General features: G+C 35.2%; 1 protein-coding gene across 1 annotated transcript in view; it reads right to left on the bottom strand.

Moving 5' to 3' along the window:
• Positions 1-270: 270 nt before the first annotated feature.
• ATL1 (atlastin GTPase 1) overlaps positions 271-24,726 on the bottom strand; it is a 50,572-nt gene continuing 26,116 nt past the window's right edge. Inside the window, exons 7-14 of the mRNA XM_045567518.1 lie at positions 17,631-17,723; positions 16,364-16,502; positions 11,516-11,643; positions 10,395-10,451; positions 9,234-9,305; positions 4,627-5,058; positions 3,355-3,369; positions 271-728 (exon numbers count right to left, since the gene is read on the bottom strand). Coding sequence (XP_045423474.1) covers positions 618-728; positions 3,355-3,369; positions 4,627-5,058; positions 9,234-9,305; positions 10,395-10,451; positions 11,516-11,643; positions 16,364-16,502; positions 17,631-17,723 — 1,047 coding nt within the window. The 3' untranslated portion in view covers positions 271-617. The remainder of the gene's footprint in view (positions 729-3,354; positions 3,370-4,626; positions 5,059-9,233; positions 9,306-10,394; positions 10,452-11,515; positions 11,644-16,363; positions 16,503-17,630; positions 17,724-24,726) is intronic.

Consider the following 24,726-nt stretch of genomic DNA (forward strand, 5'->3'; position numbering starts at 1 on the left):
AAACTTAAATACATATACAAAGTGATTTTTTATGCATTTTTAATCAAGAGATTTATATTCTATATTAAATCATGTAAAAGAAGCAATATATATACAGTAAAGCAACTGAAAAGCTCTTAATGTACTTAAAAATAACTAAGAGATCATAGTATATGTAAGATGGTATAGATTAAATCAAGCCTGCTGAGTTATGATGCTATGCTTTTACAAGTGGCTATGTGAAATCATTTAAAATTTTTTCTGTAGAAATTAAATGAGCATATCCAAACGTGGAATAGTATCACTACATGGTTTAATTATAACCCAGTAGTAGAATTTAGTAAATTCAAGCAGAACACATATACTGTTATCAAAAATAGACAAATACTTTAAATTATAACAGCATATTTGGAGACAAAAATCAGGAAATTGTACATGTTAACAAAATGATATAACCATGCATACATACATTTGCTTATTAAACACTGAAGTAAAAGAACTAATCCATTTTGCAGTTTTCAGAGGTGTTTGGCATTTTACTCTGTTCTGATGGAAGCACTTTGAATGTTTGCATGGAGACATAAAACTGAATATTTAATTGACAATTGGTCATGCACCTGTATTTTTTAAAATTTGGATTAAATTGTCTTCTTTTCAGATTGTTCAGTAGATTCCGACTTTGGTGTAGGAAAAGCTTGATGATACAGATGTCTGTGAGTTGCTGCCGCACTGTAAAGTTTGTATAAAGCCTAGAGTACAAGAATCAAGATTATAAAACATTTTATTAAACACATGGATATAAAATTTTTCCTTTTTAGTTTAATTAATTTATGGTACTGTATAAAATTTAACATGCTGATTTTTAAATCTTTATATCATTGCTCTATATAACATATAAATTAATAACTAGTATCTTAAAACTCAAAAGTATTTTCAGCTCTTCAGTGTGTGTGTTATCACTTTTGTGGATTGATTTTCATGGTAAATGTTTTATTCTCAAACTGCGTTTCCTTTTACCTTGCATACCTCTTGGAGTAGAGCTTCCCAACCACTATGCCCCAGGGGTGTGTTAAGAACTCAGATTGTGAATATTATCAGTTTTAGATGATTTATAAGAGCTCATAACTTCTGACTGCCAATAACTACTTTATTATACATAGCTAGTCCACTTGCTGTCTGGGATTCCGATATGTTTTCCAGAATGGGACCTATTTTATTCTCCATCATTTCCTCCATCACGCAGCTAAGCATATGTGTTGCCCCTCCCCCACCACACTAGGATCCCTCACTTGACATGCTCTTTCCTTGTTTCCATTACTTAGTTCATATCCTACAAAACCTTATTCAGAAACATTATCTCAGAAAGCCAGGTTTCCTCGTTTAAACTACCTCGATCATTCTTTGTGTCCTTTTAACAGTGTTTGAATCATATGAATTTTTGTGTATTGTATACTGCTTTATATGTGTTTGTAAATATTTTTATGATTCTCCCCCAGCCCCCAGCTAGTGTCTAAGATTTCATCCCCTCCTCTGACTTTCACATGCTGAACACTCAGTTACTAATGAATTGGTCTGATTTAGTTCTGGAGTTTGTAAAGAGTCTTTGAATATTTTAAAAGGCTGGATAAAAGCTTAGGATCCTTTAATCTATTCCCAGGAAATTCCATTACTTTTTACCAGTTGTGAATCTATATAGCTATTTTCTTTTGATTTTCTTAAGTCATTAAGTTTGAATGGTACCATCTTCAGTTCTGTGAATGCATATTGGTGCAATATGATCATTGTCTCAGTTCTGTTATATTCTGGTTCTAATACATTTAGTTTAATCCTGCTTCTCTTAAAACCTTAGATTTTTTTTCTTTTTTTTTTGAGACAGAGTCTCACTCTGTTGCCTGGGCTAGAGTGCCATGGCGTCAGCCTAGCTCACAGCAACTTCAAACTCCTGGGCTCAGGTGATCCTTCTGCCTCAGCCTCCCAAGTAGCTGGGACTACAGGCATGCGCCACCATGCCTGGCTAATTTTTTCTATTTTTAGTTGTTTGGCTAATTTCTTTCTATTTTTAGTAGAGGTGGGGTCTTGCTCTTGCTCAGGCTGGTCTCTAACTCCTGAGCTCAAGCAATCCTCCCACCTCGGCCTCCCAGAGTGCTAGGATTACAGGCGTGAGCCACTGCGCCCGGCCAGATTTTTTTTCTTACGATTTGATTTACAAAGTTGAAATTTATTTTTACTTTTTCAGTGAATTTGTTTTACCAAATTTTAAACAGAATAACTCCTTATTGACTTGTAAATATTAAGTGTATCATTGGTATTTGATTAGAGGACATAATCCAGATATTTATATGCTATAGTAGAAACTGAGGAAAGAATTATATACTATTTCTGTAGTTGTTCAAGATCAGCTTTGCTTCCTGAAGATAATGACCTCAATGACTCCAGAGAGAGAATTTTTCTTAGTGTAGCAGATGATTCCTTCATGGAAGCTCAGATTCTTTCCTCAGATACATAGTTTTGCACATGTGCAGTAGGAGAAATGAACACTAATTTACAGGTCAAGTCTTACAGTATGCCAAGAAAGTTAGAATGCATCCTTGACTGGAACCTGCTTAAATTGGTATGGATAACTGTCACTCAAAAGCCAAAGTTAAAAATAAAAACAAATTCTTTTTTTTTTTTTCTTCAAAGGACAGGGTCTTGCTTTGTCACCCAGGCTGCCATGGCCTGGGCTCAAGCAATCTTCCCACCTCAGCCTCCTGAGTAGGTGGAACTACAGGTGTGCCACCACCATGCCAGGCTAATTTTTTTCTTTCTTTCTTTTTTTTTTTTTTTTTTAGAGGCAGGGTCTCGCTATGTTATCCAGGCTGGTCTTGAACTCCTGGCTTCAAATGAGCTTCCTGCCTTGGCCTCCCAAAGTGCTGAGATTACAGGCAAGAGCTACCGCACCCAGCTAAAAACAAACTCTAAAGGTTGTAGTTTCGTTTAAATACACTCTAGCAGTTAAATTTCCCCACACCTCATAATTGTACTTGCTTCATTCTGCAATAGAGCAGAATGTACCATGTCAGAGCTTAAGAATTTTGAAATTTTCTACACATTCAGGAAACAAATCAAATATTCATTTATGATAATCAGTTCTTGTATTTTTTGCACAAATTAAATCATACATAATATCTGGAATAAGTTAAATATTTTAAAACCATGTTAAAAATTCACAATTAAGAATTTAAATGTTAGAAGAAATAGCAGTAGTAGTTACCAAATATTTTCTAATGTACATTAAGACATCCATTAATGGCTAGTCAGTTTATATTAATAAAATAAGAATATAATAATATTTATAAATATGTAGCTCTTAATTAAAAAAAAAACTTAACTTACCTCATTTGTACTTCCCTGTGGCAAAGGCAGTTTAAAAAGGAGAAAAGAAAAGTATATATCCTCCTTCATTAACAGCATTATGATATTCAACTTTGTTTACAATATTAATTTGTGAGCAGTTAAGAACAAATGCTCCTGCAGATTTTTCAGTTTAGATTACATATTTTATCAGAATCTTTTGAAGAATCCAATTCTGTATTCCTCGTAGGTTTCACCATCAGATTCTAAGAGGGTTTTGAGATTTACCTCAAATAGACACTCTTCAACCTTTTGTGGTTGAGAGACAATATTTGAGACAGTGTGTGGCTCAAAGGATCCAATTTTTTACTTCATTCATTTCCCATCATGCTACTATTTATCTCAACTAGATGCTTCAAAGAGCACACGTTTAAATATATTATTTTACAATTCTTTTATAAAGAGTATATATAAGTATGCTCTTAATGCTGGGAGAATTGTAGCTATTATTTGCTACCTGCAGACTATAAATGTTCAAGTCTTAAATCCAAAATTTTTATGAAGAATCTCAACTTTAGCTTCACTAAATTTCCCTAAATTTTCATGAGGTAACTGATGATACTTCCAGAATGACAGTGAGTTGATCATTGTTCCAGGTTTACTTATAATTGTCTTCCTTGTTCATAATCCATTATTTGGACAATGGACCATGGTGTCCCTGACTCCCTAGGATATGGGTAATTGGATCAGAAAAGACAACTAACCCATGAACAGCTAATCTAGAGGTTGACTGTTGTCCCATGCCATGGCCTGGCAAAAGTCCAGCTCAAACAGAGACAATCAGAAGTAATCTGATATTGCTTTCAGGAGTTTATACTAAAAAGAGTGATATGATGACTTGTGATAGTGATTCATATATGTTCCTAATGAAGCGAATGCTAGTCAAATGATACATTGCGAGTATGAAATAATGTTAACACATAATCAGGTCACAATCCGCTAAATAAAAACTGTTTCCCTCAGATTTCTTTTAACAGCTTTAACAATTTTAAGATAAGAAAAAGTAAAAACACTACTTCATGGTATTTTTTAAAAACATTGAAATGTTAACTGGAAAACAGTTGCATAGGACTTCACATATTGTACAATAATATAGTTAGTTAGTTGTCTGTATCTTGACAGACTGTAAAGTTCTTGATAACTGGGGCCCAAGTCATGTTCATCTGTATATTTCCAACATTTAATGCTGGGCCTGGTACATAGATGACATTCAAATATGTGCTTAATCTAGCTGAGAATTAAAAGTGTTCCTACCTGATCCCACAAAGCTGCAGCCACCTGGTCTATTACAGCTCCCAGCTCTCGGTATTCTCCAGAGTACCGGATGTATGCCCAGGTGCACAGGGTGATGAGGGTCAGTCCCATTATCATATTGCATAGGCTAGCTATGATGTCCAAACCAATGAATCCAGTCACACCAGCAATCACATATGTGATAAAGATGACAACAAACAGTGTGGCTGGGGTACGAGCTGCATGGAAGATATTTTTGCTATCATTGTGCTTGATATACTGTATGTAAAGTTCATCTATTTCACTCTCCAACTGCTGCAGGTAACGCCGGCTAAATTCTTCCCCGCCCATCTTCTTCACCCCTCGGAATAGCTTCACAGATTCTTCCTTAAGCTGCAGATGTTTGGTCTGCAAGTCATTAGGGGCCAGAAATGGTTTGTCACCACCACAAATCTGTATCAGATGGAGAAATATTTGTTTATGCAATGCAGAGTAAAATTAGCAACTGTATCAAAATTTTTTACTTAGCTAATTGAGTTTGTTAGAACACGTTAATCAGGAGGAGCCTGCATATATGTTTTGTCAATCCACATATCCCTTTCTACCCTTCATATCCATGAGGAGTTACTATGTGGGACTGGTATTTTATAGGTGGCTTATATAAAGTCATTCTTAATATTTATTCTCTTTTTGACATGGGAACTATTAAATAATAACCATGACTTAATTCAAGTCCCTCAAGATGAAAAGGCATGCATGACAACATGAAGTGCAAATGGAGTTCATTCACGGGATTAATCCAAATCTAAGAAAACTACTTATATCTATTCTAACTATACTGAAGTAATTTTGACCAATGAAGTTTAATTTAAAACTATGATCAATGCCATAAAGCTCTAAAAGTAAAATTGACATACATTCTTTGGTAGTTTCACTAATTTTTGTTTGAATGGAGCCCACTGAGTATTTTCTTCCAGAAACTAACTAGAAGCATATCAAATGTTCTTAAACTGCATTTTCAATTTTTCGAAAAGTTACAAAGGAAATCCCAGTTTACCATAACATTCACTTTGGTTACAGGCATACCTCAGAGATACTGTGTGTTCGGTTCCAGACCACCACAATAAAGTGAATATTGCAAAAAAGTGAGTCATGAATTTTTTGTTTCCCATAAAAGTTATGTTTACACTATGCTGTAATCTATTAAGTGTGCAGTAGCATTATGTCTAAATAAATGTACATAATTTTAAAATGTTGCTACAAAATGCCAACGGCCATCTGAGCCTTCAGCAAGTCATAATCTTTTTGCTGGTGGAGGGTCTTGCCTCAATGTCAATGGCTGCTGATGATCCAGGGTGGTGCTTGCTGAAGGCTGAGGTGGCTGTGGCAATTTCTTAAGAGAACAAAAGAAGTTTGTCACATCAGTTGAATCTTCCTTTCATAAAAGATTTCTCTGTAGCAGGCAATGATGTTTGATAGCATTTTACCCGCAGTAGAACAACTTTCAAAACTGGAGTCCTCTCAAACCCTGCCACTACTTTATCAACTAAGTTTATTTAATATTCTAAATCCCTGGGAAGGGTAGAGGGGATAAAGAGAGGTTGATTAGTGGGCACAAATATACTGTTAGAAGAAATAAGACCTAATGTTCAATAGCTCAGTAGGATAACTATAGTTTACAATAATGTACATTTCAGAATAGCTAGACGAGACTAATTCGAATGTTCCTAGCATAAAGAAAAGAAATATTTAAAGTGATGGATATCCCAGTTACCCTGAATTAATCTTTATGCATTATGTGGATATATCAGATTATATATACCCTGAAAATATGTACATCTATTATATATCAATAAAAAATATTCTAAATACTGTCATTTCAACAATGTTCACAGCATCTTCACCAGGAGTAGATTCCATCTCAAGAAGCCACTTTGCCCATCCACAAGAAGAACTCCTCACCCATTCAAATTTTATCATGAGATTGTAATAGTTCAGTCACATCTTCAGGCTGCACTTCTAATCCTACTTTTCATGCTGTTTCCACCACATCTGCAGTTAATTCCACCAGTGAAGTCTTGAACCCCTCAACGTCATCCATGAGGGTTGGAATCAGTGTCTTCCAAACTCCTGTTAATGTTGGTATTTTGACATCCTTCCTAAAATCACCAATGTTCTTAATGGCATCTAGAATGGTGAATCCTTTCCAGAAGGTTTTCAATTTACTTTTCCCAGATGCATCAGAGAAATCACTATCTATGGCAGTTATAGCCTTATGAAATCATAAGATTTGAAAGTTGGTGTTACTTTTTGATCCATGGGCTGCAGAATGGATGTTGTGTTAGCAGGCATGTACCTCTCCATCAGAGCTCCTGGGTGACCATGTGCATTGTCAATGAGAAGTAATATTTTGAAACAAATCTTTTTTTCTGAGTGGTAGGTCTCAACAATGTCAACAATGTAGAAAACAGATGTGGTGTTATCCAGGCTTTTTGTTCCATTTATAGAGCACAGGCAGAGTAGATTTAACATAATTCTTAAGGGTCCAAGGATTTTTAGAATGGTAAAGAGCACTGGCTTCAACTTAAAGTCACCAACTGCATTAGCCCATAATAAGAGAGTTGAAACTTTGAAGCCAGGCATTGACTTCTCCTATCTAGCTATGAAAGTCCTAGATGGCAGCTTCTTCCAATATAAAGCTGTTTTGTCTACACTGAAAATCTGTTGTTTAGTGTCGCCACATTATTAATGATCTCAAGTAGATCTGGATAACTTGCTGTAGCTTCTGCATCAGCACTTGCTACTTCACCTTGCATTTTTATGTTATGGAGATGGTTTCTTTGCTTAAACCTCATGGATCAACCTCTGCTAGCTTCAAACTTCTCTTTGGCAGCTTCCTCACCTCTCCCAGCTTACATAGAATTAAAGAGAGTTAGAGTCTTGCTCTAGATTGGGTTTTGGTTTGAGGGAATGTTGTGACTGGTTTGATCTTCTATCCAGACCACTAAAACTTTCTCCATATCAGCAATAAGCCTGTTTTGCTTTCTTTTTTTTTTTTTTGAGACAGAGTCTCACTCTGTTGCTCGGCTAGAGTGAGTGCTGTGGCGTCAGCCTAGCTCACAGCAACCTCAAACTCCTGGCCTTAAGCGATCCTACTGCCTCAGCCTCCCGAGTAGCTGGGACTACAGGCATGTGCTACGATGCCTGGTTAATTTTTTTTTTCTATATTTTTAGTTGTCCAGATAATTTATTTCTATTTTTAGTAGAGACGGGGTCTCGCTCAGGCTGGTCTCGAACTCCTGACTTCGAGTGATCCACCCGCCTCGGCCTCCCAGAGGGCTAGGATTACAGGTGTGAGCCTCCGCGCCTGGCCTAGAGTAGCACTTTTAATTTCCTTCAAGAACCTTTCCTTTATATTCAGAACTTGGCTGACTGGTACAAGAGGTCCAGCTTTCAGATTGTCTGAGTCAGACTATCTTGGCTTTCAACGTGCCTTCCTCACTAAGCTTAATCATTTCTAGCCTTTTTGAAGTGAGTGACATGAGACTCTTCCTTTCACTTTAATACTAGGAGCCATTGTAGGGTTATTAATTGGCCTAATTTCAATGTTATTGTGTCTCAGGGAATAGGGAGGCCCCAAGGAGAGGGAGGGGAATGGCTGGTCAGTGGACCAGTCAGAACATACACAACATTTATCGATTAAGTTACCATCTTTTATGGGCATGGTTCATGGTGACCCAGAACAATTACAATAGTAACATTAAAGACCACTGATCACATATCACTATAACAGATATAATAAAAGTGAAAAAGTTTTAAATATTACAAGAATTGCCAATATGTGACACAGAGACAGGAAGGAAGCAAGCACATGCAGTTGGAAAAATGGCAGTGATAGATTTGCTTGCCTCAGGGCTGCCACCAAACTTCAATTTGTAAAAAGCACAGTAAAGTGGAGTACAATAAAATGAAGTATGCCTGTATTTGAGATTTAACTATATCAAGAAGACTTTCATTCTGATTTGCCCTTTACCTATGTCATAAACACCATTCCATATACTATATTTCCCTTGATTCTAAGATTCCATCAAATTTGGAGGCAATTTTAATATTATGACATTTTGGGGGTAAAATAAAACCTATCACATTGGTAGATAAACACAATAATTATTAGAGTCATCCTAATTTGGAATGTAAAAATAAGGAAATACAGTATATATCCTGGTCATTAAGATTTGATTTTTTTTTTCCTAAAAGAGTTTAAGAGAAATACAGGAATTGCAGAATATAAGGGGATGTAGTAGAGAGGGTAGCACATTATTTTAGCCAGTAGATCATATAAATAATGAGAAGATCTGCCCCCCCCAAATGTGAACAGCAAAATATTGTATAAAGAGACAGTTCATTTAAAATGCCTTTAAAATTATGCATATATAATATTCTTGGGTTTTTTTAATATTTTAGGAATATAATAAATAGACATGTGATACACATAGGCTGAGAAAAATAAGTCAAAGCTACCCCTTTGCATGTGTATACAGTGACGTGGAAGGAAAAAAAAGAATGAATTCAATGAAGAAATACTGGGTTTGCTTAAAACATCATTTAAAATATTATTTAGCTCTTACCTCTTCCATTTTTTTGTTGTATGTGTCCTTGGCAGTTGCAACGGCTGCTAAATTGTTAGCTTCTGCTGTGGCCTTTGGACAAAGTACAAAATATGTAAAATGCAGTTTATATTCATTAAACTTCACCAGGCAGTTCACATTTCAAGCATAATGTGCAAGAAATGTGCAAGAAACCAAAGTCATCAAGTAATTTGAAACTCATAATATTGCCACGACATTTTTCAAATTAGTAAAATTAAAATTTCAAAAGGCATACAACAGATTTTTACTCAATAAACCATTGTGGGTTTTTTTGTTTTGTTTTTTTTTTAAGAGCCAGGGTCCTGCTTTGTTGCCCAGGCTGGAGTACAGTGGTGCTATCATAGCTCACTGCAGCCTCAAACTCCCGCCTTAGCCTCCTCAGTAGCTGGGATTATAGGCGCATGTCAGTATACCCAGCTATTAAACCATAGTTCTAAGATGAATTTTCATCTGGAACATTTTTCCTCTAAAAAAACATATTTTAGCTTCATCAATTGTTGGGGAGGAAAAAAATCTATAAACCCAAACTGAGGAGAAATAATATACAGTACATATTATATTAATATATACTAGTATATAAAAATGTTTAAGTTTGAGGACTGCTGCTGATAGAACAATGTATGTATCACTGATAACAAAAAAGAACAATTAAGAATTTAAATTGTAAACATATGTAAGGAAACAAGTTTTTCTTTTTATTTATTTATTTGAGATGGGGGTCTTGCTATGTTGCCCAGGCTGGACTTGAATTCCTGGGCTCAAGCAATCCTTCCATCTCAGCCTTCTGAGTAACTGGGATTATAGGTGTGTGCCACCATGCCTATCTCCTTTTAAAAAAATGTTTAATTGTGGAGACTACTTGTTTTAAACTTGGACCTGCAAAGAGAACAAAAACCCTTTGGTATAAAGTGGTTGTATGTCAACATAAGTAAAGCTGCTATGTGTTTATGTGGAAAATGTTTAGAAGAACACATAAATGGGTAAAGTTATTAGGCAAATCTTCCAATAAATCATTGTATCCAATATTTTTATTTGGTAATTTCTGATGGCCAGATTGGCATATATGTGAATACAAGCTAGAAAGCTTAGCTTAGGTGACAAGTATGTTTTAAAACTTCATGCCTCCTGATTAATAAGTACCTGTAGCATGGATTTGGGATGTGGTAATTCTTCACCTTGATAGATCTTTATGTAAGCCTAAAAAAAACAAAAAGGAAAAGACTCATGTTCAAGCAATTCTACTCAATATTTGTCTAATTCTATTGAATTGTATTCTAAGGTCTTGACATTTCAAAAAACTATTTTCAAGAACTTACAACTGTTAATCTCTTTCTCATACTTTAATTCCCTTCTTTCTTAGTTCATGTTGTTTCCTTTTCCTGAAATGTTCTTTTCACACATCTCCACCTGCCAATTCTACCCTTCTTAAAGGCTCAACTCAGTGCCATCCTCTTTAAAATTTTCTTAGGTCCCTCTGCTGGGAGTAACCTCCGTTTTTCAGTTACCCACAGGAATCTGTACCCTGCTGATGTCATAAGCTTTAATGGAACAGATCTGTGTAAGAGTCCTGAATCTCCTCCACAGTGTTACACACACTAAAAATTCAAATTTTAGGTAAATAATATGTCATTTATTGCTGAGAGTAATAAAGGTAAGTAGATCACATAGGAGGTAGATGACAGCATTTTAAATGACAAAATATGAATTTTAAAAATTGATATTTTAGTCCTTGGAGCATCAATCCACAAATTGGGTTGGTAACTGAAATTCTCCACTATATATGTGGGTTGGTAAAAAGTATTTGGTGCTATCTGAGGTAAAGACGTAAATACAAATTTAAAATAATTCCACTTCAAACTGGCCCTTGGTGCAGAGAGCAGGAAATGTGGAAGAATTTTCTTCAGTAGGAAGGTATAGTCCATTTGGGGGGAAATCTTCAGAATGAAGGTAAAATTCAATATAGGCCATGAAACTTAGGTAACACCTCCTCCCCCAAAAGACTTTTCCAACTCTTACATTTATATTTTAAAATATATTTCCCTCAAAATAAAAAGGGACATTAAAGTTACCTTTATGTAGTTTCCTTGAAAAATATTTTCAGAAAGTAAGCTTGAGTGTTTCATAATTTTAAAATCCTTTTTATAGATTCCCCATACATTTGTTCCCATAGTACAGAGTCTATAATTTTTGTTTGTAGGAACTGCATTCCAATACATGTCTAGTCTAAGTACTCACAAATGCTCTAGAAATGAGAATGATACCTTGAAGTACTCCACCAGACCTCGGCAGGTGATTTTATTCCCATTGATCTCTTTAATATCTAGGCTCTCAGGACTAAGTAGCCAGGGAATCAGTATTTTCAAGTTTTTGATGAATTCATCATCTATTTCTACAAGTAAAAGCAAATCCATCATTATTTTTAAAATCCTATCCAGTCCTCCATGCCATAGAATAAAACAGCCTTTGATTTCCTTCATTTCGTCCCCAGTGATAATGCCATCACTCACTTCTCCGTCATTTAAACAACTCCAGAAACTTCTTCTCAGGGTAAATGATTCTCCTTGCCAAAAATACCACTGCTGGTTTCTCTTATTTCCATGCCAATTTTATATTTACCTTATCTGCCACCTATAAAATAGCTTTCTTGATAGTAAATGTTATGCATATAGTATACAGCCTATTTATATAACCATTTCATGTCTTTTAAGTCTTGTTTGTGGTTTTATATAGAGAAACTCATAAAAGGGGAAAAGTCCAGATATTTACTGTCTTAGAACTCATTCCCTCCAGAAAATGTATCCCAAAATTATTCTGTGTTTAGTGTGGCCATCTTATAAGAAGTGTATAGAATTGGATAAGCTGTGGTAACTTGGACTCTAGAGTTCAAAAAGATAGTGATGATGATGCTACCTCTAGTGGTGGAACTCAACACAAAATAACACAGCAAGAAAAGGTCATAGGAAGGCTGTTCAGAGGTAGTCTGAGTTATGTACCTGTCATGTTTGGTATAATTGATTACATATAACCCATGTTGTAGCAGTAGGTTCAAGCTTAACATTACAGAAATACAAAAAATCATATCATCAGAGAAATCTTTTAACACAATGATAATTTCTTAAATCATTATTTCAAATATATGGAAAAATACACATACTATGTATTAATATAAAAAGCAACATATGTCCATGACCTGCTAGGTTTCCAAGTAAATGCAGTAATTGCCTGTAATTTTGAAGAATCTGAATTTCAGCAGAGTCACTGAGTTTTCAGGCTTCAGGGTTGGTGATTTTCAAGGTCTTAAAGATTCAAACCTTAAGATTGTGTTTGCATTTTCCTGTTATTATAGCCTCAATGTACATTGAAATACTAGTTTAGGTTAGAATTTATGTTTTCTTCACTTCTTTTGTGACGTGTGAGCATGATGCTTGATATCCTTAAAATTTATTTTGTTTTATATTTTGTATCACTTTGAAATTCTAGTGACCATGATTTATGGGTACTTGCATAGGAGTTTATTCAAATTTATTTTGCTGTTTGCATTGTACCAATTTTTACTTACAATTTTGCTTTTACTATATATAGGTTTATTCAAATGTATTCTTTATGGTTTGCTTTTTAGTTACCAGTATTCACTGGAATACAATACTGGTATTTGTATTTATGTTACCACATTCCTGTTTTGTGTTTTGTTGCCTGTAGTGTCTCTGTATTCACCAATACCATTGAGTTTCTTTTTCCATATATGATTTTATGCTTTTTTTCAGCTTTAGAGGGATATTACCATAATATATGTCTAGTATGTATGAATTCTTCCTGAATTTCTGCATAAAACAAAGTTTTCTCCTTATAAAACCACTTTCTTCCCCCAAATTTCCTTATACAATTGGAATGGTTATAATGTACCAGCAAGTGTGGTATCATTAACCAGCAAATAACCACACATTTGGATTAAAAATATGTTCTGAAGATGGCATTAGCCATTATTGTTCTCATTAGGACCCATGCTAGGTTTTCCAATTTTGGATTCAGAGAGTAAGAACAATATATTCGTAACATGCATAGGTAGTGAACTCTTACTAATAATATTAGTTGAACAGGGTAAATACATGACCTAGAATATCTGCAGACCAGTTCAGATCAATTTGCAGAAGCATATGAATAAGCTTTGGCCTACTGCAAGTATTTAATAAATATGTGTGGATAGATGATGATTCCGGATGATGTTCTATTTTCATCATTTCTTCAGTAATTTTTGCCACAAGAGTAAAATCTTACTAGGTCTTTAGGGGCTTGGCCAAAGTGGTGGTGACCTGCTATAATAATTGAAGACATGATGAATGCTTTATAAGAACTCCACAGGGAGATGCACCAGTGTAGTACTGCTGTATAAATTAACTAAGGGAGATATTTTCTCAGGATTTCCTGACTCTGCCAAGATATTAGAAACATGTTTTTAAAAATAATCACCTTGCAGTGGCATTTCGCTATGCATTCTGAAGTCTAACTGCAACTGTTAAGGAAGCAGCTCTATAACTTACGATGTGATTACCAGGTCATTCTCCATATAGTATTATAATCCAGAGCAATCTCAAAAAAAAAAAGAATAACTCCTTATTAATTAAAAGATTGTATGTGCTATGCTAGGACAGGTATTCAATAGGCACCCAGTAAGAACTGGTTGAATATAGCATGAATAACCATGTTTCAAGTGGTTTTGATCCCTTTTGATTTCCTATGTGGGAAGCTCTTAATAGTAATTAAATTTAATCATAGTGTTATAAGTTTTTAATGACACTGGAAATAGATAATAACAATTGCAATTGCAATACTGTGAGGGACCATAAACAAGTAGTTATTATAACAAGTATTACTATTGATAATGAGCTAGAAAGCTATTTCTGTAAGTGTGTGAAAGAGTATGTGAGAAACTATTATCAAAGAACAATTTTTGCACAATTGTTTATTCAGAGACATTTCTTCCCCAGAGGCAACGACTCAGATGCCAGCCTTCTGGAGAATAGCATGGACAGCTGACAAGACATCCCCAACAAAAATCACATCAAGTTATATGATTCAGGGTGGGATGGAAAAATAATGTAGATAGCAGACTTTCAAAACTGCTCAAGGAAACAGTGAGGCAAAGTAGACCATTTCTGCACACAAGAGGGACTTAGCAACTATCCCTTAAAGTATAAAAGCCTCATTAAGATGGAGCTTTTATGGCAACTGAAGCTCCCTTTCACTTTTCTTTCTCCCAGACTAGCCACTTTGATAAACTCATAACTTACAGGTAGCTGTAAACCAATTGTGTAGGTCAATATATGTGTAGACTGTGAGTAATATATGATGGAGAACAAATCTGTTGAAAAGTGCGATTCCATATTTGCATGATTTGTCTTAAACTCTCTCCCTGAGCTCTTTCATTACAAAATGTATCAGTTAATTTAAGAACTGTGGCTGAATACTATAGTAATGGAACAAGCCAGAGTACTTTTTTATCCCAATAAAGGACTGTTGTTGAAGGCCTGCCCCTCCTCTGCATGTTTATGGCTCCCAATTCCAAAGAAGAAAGAAAGGCTTTGTGAAACCCTCTCTTTATGTAATTTATTCAAAACACATTGAAGCCATTAGATAATTGGACAATATCAAGAGATTTGTGTGTCCACTGGTAGGTTGGAATTCATAAGTATGACAGTGAAATTATAGGATCCTGTCATCCACATGTTAATATGTGCTTACTGATATCTATTCTGTTGTATTAATATAAAGGTAAGATAATTTGAAATGTGTATAAAAGCATTGCTGATGTTTGAGAAATGTGAGACTATTTATGACTACCAGCCAAAATTAAATATAAGGTATCTGAGAATAAATGCCATGGACACAGGGGAAAAAAATAATACTTTTGCTTTTCAAATTTGCATTTCATAAAACTGGGTACAAGTTATATTGTCCTTTTTAAAAAGTAATTTTAAATCCCCCTGAAAATAATTGTGCTGAAAAGCTTGTTATGTCACTGTCTCACCCCTGGTACAATACATAAAGGGCATAGTAAATTAAACAAAAGTGGTATACTCAGTGCTAGGCTTACAAGTAAAAAAGTCAGAAATGTCTTTGTACTACATTGTGCTAACTAGGAAGCATGTGTATAAAGACCTGGTGACTATCTATTAGGGAAGATTAACTTCTGTTTCCCCAACTCCCACCTCTACCCCAACCTTTTTTTATTTTTTTATTTTGAATCATGTAATAGTCAAGCCTCTGTTAAAGAGATGATTACATACGATAAGTACATGCTACTTGAAAAACACTTTAGTGCTTTTTGGTTTTTTCAGAAACTGGTCCTCATTCAGAGAGGATTTCATTTTTAACAATGCTTTTAATAATTTATAATTAAATTCTTCAGTGGCAATTATTTATTTATTTAGAGGCAGAGTCTCACTCTGTTGCCCTGAGTAGAGTGCCATGGTGTCAGCCTGGCTCACAGCAACTTCAAATTCCTCGGCTCAAACGATCCTCCTGCCTCTACCTCCTGACTACAGGCACATACCACAACGCCTGGCTAATTTTTGTATTTTTAGTAGAGACAGGGTCTCGCTCTTGCTCACGCTGGGTTTGAACTCCTGAGTTCAAGCCATCCTCCTGCCTCAGCCTCCCAGAGTGCTAGGATTACAGGTGTGAGCCACCACGCCCAGCTGAGTAGCAATTTTAAAGACCTGAATTCACTACTATGCAATGTTTCTTTCAAGCTCTAATTACATAACTTAATACAACATTCCAATACTATAGATACCTATTTTCTCCTTTAATGTAGATAAGGCAAATTAAGTGACATTAAGAAACATTTCTCAATGCACAGAGGTGAGAGCATGAGGGTTGCGCCCTCCCAGGTGAATGCAGTATTTGCCCTATTTCCGCAGGCAACACACACATTCGGTGCCCACAGAACCCCACCGCTCACTGAGGAGGAGCTCCAGAGCCAGCCAGCATTCCCAATTCTCACATAAGTGAATAAACTGAACTATCTATCAGTCATAAGCCCAGTCGATAAAATGACACTTTTATAATTGGACTAAATGATGTAAACATTCATTAAAAGACAGACAAACCTTTCAGTTTTCCATCAAAGTTTGGGTTGGTAGCTACTTTTAAGCCAGGATGAGGTAGCAGAAAACATGAAATGTTGGTGAAACAGGAATGGATATGTTTTCGAACATTCTGTAGTTCTTCATGCTGGTTCCCTGAGACCTGCAGTAAATCATTCTTAAGTTTAAGCTACTTTCAACATAAATCAAACAAAAGAATTCTGTGGCATCTTATAGTTGCTATGTCTGTTTGGTCCCACAGTGATAAAAACGACGTGACAGGGTTGCTATTAAGGAAAGAAGAAAGTCTTAGGTGAATGTGCCCACACAGCCACATCTAAGTAGCACGGCAAACATGTGGCTTAGTTATTATAATTAACAAATGTCTGCCTTTATGCTAACTCAGATGGGTCTTCCCATTTTTTAGTACAAATTAGTGGGGTTTTACTCTAGCTAGTTCGTACAGATTCAAATTTTAATTCAAAGTACTCATAAGAGACAAAAATAAATCATAAGATATTCCTACCTTCTTTTCAGGAGATACTCAAGACAACTTCCTGTCACCTGGTAAGTATACATTTGCATTCTAGAAGGGCATCTGAATAGTTGAGTGTTTACTTACAGGCTAAATTGCTTGCCTCTACCCACCCCACCTTTTTTAAAACATGTATTTGGCAGTTTGTAGTATAGACAAACTACTCTAAAAGTAATTAAAAACCTAATAGGGTAAGCTCAGAGATCCCAATTTTCAAGGAGCTTCTTAAAATAATTTTGGATTTTTCCCCGCTGATTTATTAGTACTTATTTTTGTGATATCTGCTCAATGTAAACAATTCATACAATATTGAACTATCACGATGTAGAAAGTGGAAGGCCTTCTGATTTTACTTTCTGCGAACTACTAGCAAAATCTTCTAAGATTGACTTCCAGGATTTCAAAATTAGATATTTCTGTTAAACTGACTTTTAAACCGCTACTAAAACATGAATCTTGATATTTGTACTGTCAGTCTTGAAATGATTTAATCTTCAACGTAAAAATTATATCTTTAAGAATAACTTATTGTTTTATAGGTATCTATAAAGAATTCTTTACCTATATCATAATTATTGATAATATTTAAAATTGTAACTCGAAAACTAGTGTATTAAATATCACTCTTAGTTCAGTCATACAGATACTATTAGAGTCAAATGAGACTGTGCCTACTGAGCATTCAGCAAATCATGGAACAAAAATAATTCTAGATTATTATTGGTGAAATTTCATGCCCCTAAATAGCTAACAAACCTTGAGGCGTTTTTCCAAGAATTTGGCGCCACCATCAGCTCCATAGGAAAACTCGTATGGGAAACTCCAATCTCGAACAAGAAATATCAGACTCTAAAAAACAATAAGAAAGGATTGATAAGGGGACCTTCAGGTGCCTCCATCTGCTTTTCATTGAAGCCAATTATAATATCATTGTCATTTGATTAGTGTTTTTTACCATTAATGCATTATGGAATTAAAAAGCAAACAAAACCTTTCAAAGTTTCTGAGTGGTCCCTCCCCTAAAAGGTCATCCTATGTGTTGCTGCTAAGTGTGAACAGACAGCTGCCTACAAAATTCCAAGGTGAATGCACCCCACTGAGAGATGAGACTTAGAGATGACCCTCAAACTGGCTGAATAGAACTCTGTAACTATAACCAGATTTTGTTAGAACCTGTTTCTATGAGCCTTCCTGTTTGATGGCTGTGAATGTAGGTATAAGATATAAGGTCAGCTTTTCTTTTTTTTTTTTTTTTTGAGACAGAGTCTCGCTTTGTTCCCTGGGCTAGAGTGAGTGCTGTGGCATCAGCCTTGCTCACAGCAACCTCAAACTCCTCGGCTTAAGCGATCCTCCTGCCTCAGCCTCCCGAGTACCTGGGACTACAGGCATGTGCCACCATGCCCGGCTAACTTTTTTTCTATATATATTTTAGTTGGCCAGATAATTTCTTTCTATTTTTAGTAGAGACGGGGTCTCGCTCTTGCTGGTCTCGAACTCCTGACCTCGAGCGATCCACCTGCCTCGGCCTCCCAGAGTGCTAGGATTACAGGCGTGAGCCACCGCGCCCGGCCAGCTTTTCTTTTTTAAAGAAGTTATTTTAATGTTTTTATAGAAATGATACATAAACACAGTCATCATAAAAAGTTCAAACTCCTAGATAGCAAAGTCCAGAAGAAAAAAAATTTAAATATACACCAAATCCCATCTCCTGGATTTAACCATAGTTAGCATTTGATGAACATGATCCAATCATTTCTCTAGCAATATACACAAATGGAGGAGGGCTGGAGGGAAGAAAAAAGGAGAAAAATAATTTCATAAAAAGTGAAATTGTTTTATATGTGGCATTTTAAATAAGTATTAACATATACTTGGAATTAACTGTCTAAAAGAAAAATGAGGTGACATTTAAAACATTGCTGAATTTCAAGTAAATGATTTTTCACCATTACAAGTTCTGACAAATTCTTTTGAAGTTAAAAAAGATTTTGAAAAATATTGAACTGAGAGTCAGATATTCAGCCTTCTGAATATTTTGCTTGCCTTTTCCAAGATTGTTCTAATGTTTCATTACACTAGTAAAATGGCTCAATCCTTGTGGTGTTGCAGTTTTCACATGCTTAGTACTTTTTAAATTCTTGTTTAAACGGTACTATATAATAAACTACTAATGATATCTTGAAATTATTCTGTATGGAAATATATTTAGAAAAGTGATTTTTGAGCCACTGTCCTATTCTTGGTAAGCTTTTTGTGTAAAAAAAAATAGTTCACTCTTGAGTGTGCAAGTCCATTTGCAAAGAATTTCAATTATTCTTTAATATTAGAACACATCATAATTATAGTCATTCTAAGCATCTGTCAGTGGAGTCTACTAACTACACAAAAAAGGCATGTTAGCCCTCCAGATTGAAAATGTATGTGACACTTTGGAGAACTGAAGTTAGAATCACAACCGTTCGAAATGTTGCCAGCTAATCACATTTACTTCTAATAAAATTAATGTGTAAGTAAAAAAAAAAAAGGTTTACTTTTTAAATCTTTAAATCATACACAACACTAAACATATAATAAGTGTATGGCTTAACGAATTTTCACAAACTGAACACACCATGTAACCAGCACCTAGATCAAGAGAGAGAGAAAGTCCAGCACTCCACAAGCCCCTGCTCCTGTTATCTTCTAGTCATTAGTCCTTGCCCAAGGGTAACCGCTAGCCTGACTTCTAACTAATCTAACCATAGATTGATTAGTTTTGCCTGTTTTTATAATTTATATAAGTAAAATCATACATGATGTATTCTTTTGGTCTGGCTTTTTCACTCAACATTACTTTTGTGAGATTCATCATATTATTGCATAATTTCTTATCACACAGTCATTACTGCACAAATTTCCATTATGTGAATAATTATTCATTCATTCTACTGTAGATGGGCATTTCAGTGTTTCTAGTTTTTGGCTGGTATGAATAATGCTGCTATGAACATTCGTGAGTCTTTCGGTTAACATATGTACACATTTCCTTTGGGTTTATACCTAGAAGCAGAATTACTGGGTAATAAAGTATGCATATGTTCTGGATCTGTTGATACTCTCAGTTTTCCAAAGTGCCGTACCAATTTATAATCTTACCAGCAGTGTTAGAGGGCTCCTGACGTGTAACATCCTCTCCAACACTTGGTATTTTCTTTTAAATTTTAACCATTCCAGTAAATTTTACCCATTCTGGAGGGTTGGGGTTAGTAGCCCATTGTGGTTTCAATATGCATTTCCCTGACGACTAATGAAACAGAGCACCCATATGTTCATTGGCCCTTTGTGTTCATTTTCTTTTGTGAAGTGCCTGATCAGGTCTTTTGTCAATGTTTCTATTGGTTGTCTATCTTTCCTTATTGGTTTGGAGACATGCTTTTTAAATATATGTTTCACTTTTAACTCCCTGCAATGAGAAATTAGCATTCTTAAACTTCCTCTTACCATTCTTCCCTTCTATCTGCTATTTTTTTTGTTGTTGTTGTCATAACTTTGAAATAAAACCAATAGCAGTTTGAGTGTAAATGTTTAAAATATAATGAACATTGAAAGATATCACAAATGCATGCGAAATTGTATTAATACTGATTTAATATTTATCTGCTTTGTATTCATAATACTCAAAGTTGTTTGGTTTTAGTGTTGTATCTAATTGGATTCCGTGCATTAAAAATCCTTTTGCTGCTAAATTCTCCATACCTGAGCTTTTACTTTGAATAAAATATAAGTTGGCTGAATTTTCCCAATACAGTTTTTCAAGAAGAGAGAGAGTTGCTGTAGTTCCTGAGTAACTCACATTCTTGAGAATATTTTGTTGCCTTTATAGTTAATGGAGAAATTGGCTGGATATAAAATTCTTGAGGTGACTCTTTCAAAACTTTGTCAATTATCATTCATGTGTCTTTTCCCATGAAATGTTATTAATACTATGGAAAATTCTGTGTGGACTTTTTGTCCTTAAAAGTTCAATAACTTTACTAAGTATATTGTCATATTGACTGGAATGTGTTAGTTTTTCTTAAGGATATAGTATGAGGATGCAAGTTTTACTTGAGGCAAGTTTTCTTCTATCATCTCTTTAAATATTTTTCCTTTATTATCTCTATTATTTTGTCATTTGTTCCATTCTTTTCTTCAGGGGCTATCATTATGCACATGTGGTATACAAGGGGGTGGCAATCCAGGTTTTGTGAGGCCTGAAGCCTACACAACATGTGGGGCAGGGTGGGGCAGGGGAGAAGCCCCTATAAGAAAAAGAATGCAGGCTGAGTGCAGTGGCTCATGCCCTATAATCCTAGCACTCTGGGAGGCTGAGGCGGCAGGGTTGCTTGAGCTCAGGAGTTTGAGACCAGCCTCCTGAGCAAGAGTAAGATCCCATGTCTAAAAAAAAAAAAGAAAGAAAGAAAAGAAAAGAAAAAAAAAAGAATGCAAAATTAGGCTTGAAAGTGTTTATTTAGAATAAGAAAAATAAAGTATACATTTAAAAAAACTGACAAAATATCACAAACAAAAAAATACAGAAAAATAACTAACATACCTTTATGATACTTTTTTTCCAAAAGATGTTCTAAGTTCATTTCCTGCCCTTGACCTAGAATCAGATATTTCTCTAAGAAGCACTGGTTTCTTTTAGTGGAATATGGTACTTCAAGATTATAATCCTGGCAGATCTAAAGAGTTGGTCAGTGTTTCTAGGTCTTCTCAATGGGCAGAGGTAGGATATAATTGTATGTGTGTGTGATAAAACATCTCATAAATTCATACTGACATTTCCAATTCAAATTCAGGACTATAGAGTTTCCATTGGACTTCTATATTACATCCAGATCTCCTTGTCCAAGAATCTTGAATCAAGAATCTTGTTCTTTAGGTATAGGGGATGAATGAATTATGATATCCCACAATGATTCATTTTTTAAATGCTATAATACATACACAATATCCACAGAGTAGCAGTACTACTACTACCATCAACTACTAGGAATATTTGATGAAAATATTAAAAAGCTTGGCATATGTTTTCATTCTTCTACTTTTTTATCAATCTATTTAGTTATAAAACATAGGCATTATGTATGATATTCTCTATTTATCCTTCACTTAGTCTTAGTTCCACAAATATATATTTAATGCTCACCACTAGTCCTTGTGTCATCTTTGCTTATCTGAAGCCCATTCTTTAGTAGATTTCTCATTAAGGGTTATGGGAAAAATATTCCTTCCATTCTTACATGTTCATTAACAGTTGGGGCCCTTCAGACAGAGTGGTACAATGGGCACTGGAGACTCAGAAGTGGGGAAAGAGGAGTGAGGGAAGAAAAACTGCTTCTCGGCTGCAATATACACTATCTGGGCGACAAGTACCCTAAAAACCCAGACATCACTATACAATTCCTCCATGTAACCAAAACACACTTGTATCCCTAAATCTATCGAAATAAATTTAAAAAAAATAATTTTGGCCCTTTATACCTGAAAGTCAATTTTGATGGATATAAAATCCTTAGATCACATTTTCTTTCCTTAAACAGGGACACTTAGTGTGTGATTATGGACATTTCTTGTTTCACTAAGATGGAGCCTCTCCTCCCTCTTTTTTTGTTTTGTAGATTCTTGTGGAGAGAGGAGAGATTCTTGTGGAAAGGAGAATTTAAAAATACTTATATCTACTACCTTTAAATAGTCTACTAACTTAAAAAAGATGCCCATTTTTGTCACAATTTGTCAAAATAAAATATAGTAATTTATATTTGGAACATTTCTACTTAAAACATGTATTTTGAAAATAGGGGTTAGTTAGGAAGCAACTTTTGGGAAATAGAGGCTCATGAACCAGGATAAATGAAACCAAGTATGTAGATTTGGCTATATTTTGCATTTTTCTTGTGCACTTTTAGTTTCATTTCTTTGTCTTTTTCACTGGGCATCTTCCCAGTTCAAAATAATGAGGACCATGTGTAGAACAGAAGCAAATATAAAGTTTTACTTTTTTAAATTAGCAATCTATATAATAATCTTGAAATCAATGCCAGTGTTCCAACTCCTGGGTTCCCTGCCTGATGCTCCCATCCAGTGATATGCTGTTAAACTAGCTTTCTGACAAAAAAAAAAGCCTGATTTGTAGCATTTGCCAATTTCTGTGGTGTAAATACAACCACCATAGTTGATTTCAAGCTACTAAGTATTTAATAACTGGTTTATATAATTCCAGAATATTTAGTAATTGGTTCTCATGAACAGGGATGACCTAGCCACAGCATACCCACTGCCTCATCCCCTCCCAAGATAATCTGTATGTGTTACATAGATCATGTCTGGATCTTTATGAATTCCAGTCCTTATTTCAAAAGCCATCAGTTTTTGTACACTGCTGAAATCTTGGTTTATTCACATATATAGGTACAGATAAAACCAAGAATATAAATTAGCCTAATTTGCTCAGATAAAAACATATGAAGTCATAAATACTTTTTTAATGAATTAAATTCAGTCAGGTAACTGGGGCAAATGATGGACCTATATATATCCTACAAATTATACATATATATATATATTTTTTTTTAATTATGTTAACTTCCCTTTGGAGACTATATATCCTTTAGGGAAATTATTCAAGAGGAGTGTTATAACACCACTATGAATGATAGTGTAAAACTGAAATAAATCCAAATGCTCAATAATTGGAGGATGGCTATACAAACTATGGCATATTAATATGATAATGGTCCCCAAGATTACTGCTCTGGTATTCACATCTTTGTTTAGTTCTCTACCACATTGTGCCAGGGTTGACTGACAGAAAATGGCAGAACTGATGGTATGTCACTTCCAAGATTATGTTATAAAAAAATTGTGGCTTCTCTCCTGGCCACTTACTTTCTCTCTCCCAACTGGATGACTCACTGTCAGCAGCCCCATGGAAAGGCCCACGTTTAAGGAGTTGAAGGCTCCTGCCAACAGCCATGTGCGTGAGCTTGGAGGTGGATCCTCCAGTTAAGTCTTAGGGAATGTCTCCCTGGCCAACATCTTGAGTACAATTTCATGAGAGACCCAAAGCCAAAACCATGTGGGCTAAGCTGTTCCAGTTTCCTGACCCTCAAAAATTGTGGGAGATAATGAAAATTTGTGGTTTGGATTGATTTGTTATATAAGAAAAGACAACCATTACAGCTTATCTTAAATTTCTTGCCATTTGAGCCATTCTTCTTTCCTCTTTATCAATTGTTTAGCTCCCCTGTATGCTCATATTCAGGGTATGACCCATCTGGCTGGTGATGTGTAACTGCAGGGAGGAGCTAAATTCTAGAGCTTAGCTTGGGCTCCCTCTGATAAATTTAAATTGAAGAAGTCACGCTTCAGGTGGACAGTCTATGGTGTTTAAGTCTGTATCTCCCTCCAGGTACTGTTTTTAAGGGCTGCTGCACTGAATTATAATTGAAAGGGGTGGCCTTGCAAAAATAACAGGAAAATATCTAATCCCACAATTTCCTCAGTAACAGTTAAAGATCAATCCTATGAGTTCTCTCACTAACAGGTACCCTGCAGGAGTTCTGTTTTGTACAACTTCTGAAAAGAGCTGAATGGATGGAAAGGATATGTAAATCTCTCTTTCAAAATTGTTTTTTTTTTTTTTTTTTTTTTTTGAGAATCTGCTTTTACAAAGTTTCTGAGTAAACAGCAGGAGAATGAGCTACAGCCTCAACTATATCTCCAGGACAGATTCGCATCTCCTGAGATAATCCCATCTCCAAGGAAAGGTGGAGAAGCTAACTCTTAGACTTTGACATACTTGCAGTTTTTGTTATTTACCTGCCAC

The sequence above is a fragment of the Lemur catta genome, chromosome 1, assembly GCF_020740605.2.
Source record: "Lemur catta isolate mLemCat1 chromosome 1, mLemCat1.pri, whole genome shotgun sequence".
Classification (NCBI taxonomy): domain Eukaryota; kingdom Metazoa; phylum Chordata; class Mammalia; order Primates; family Lemuridae; genus Lemur; species Lemur catta.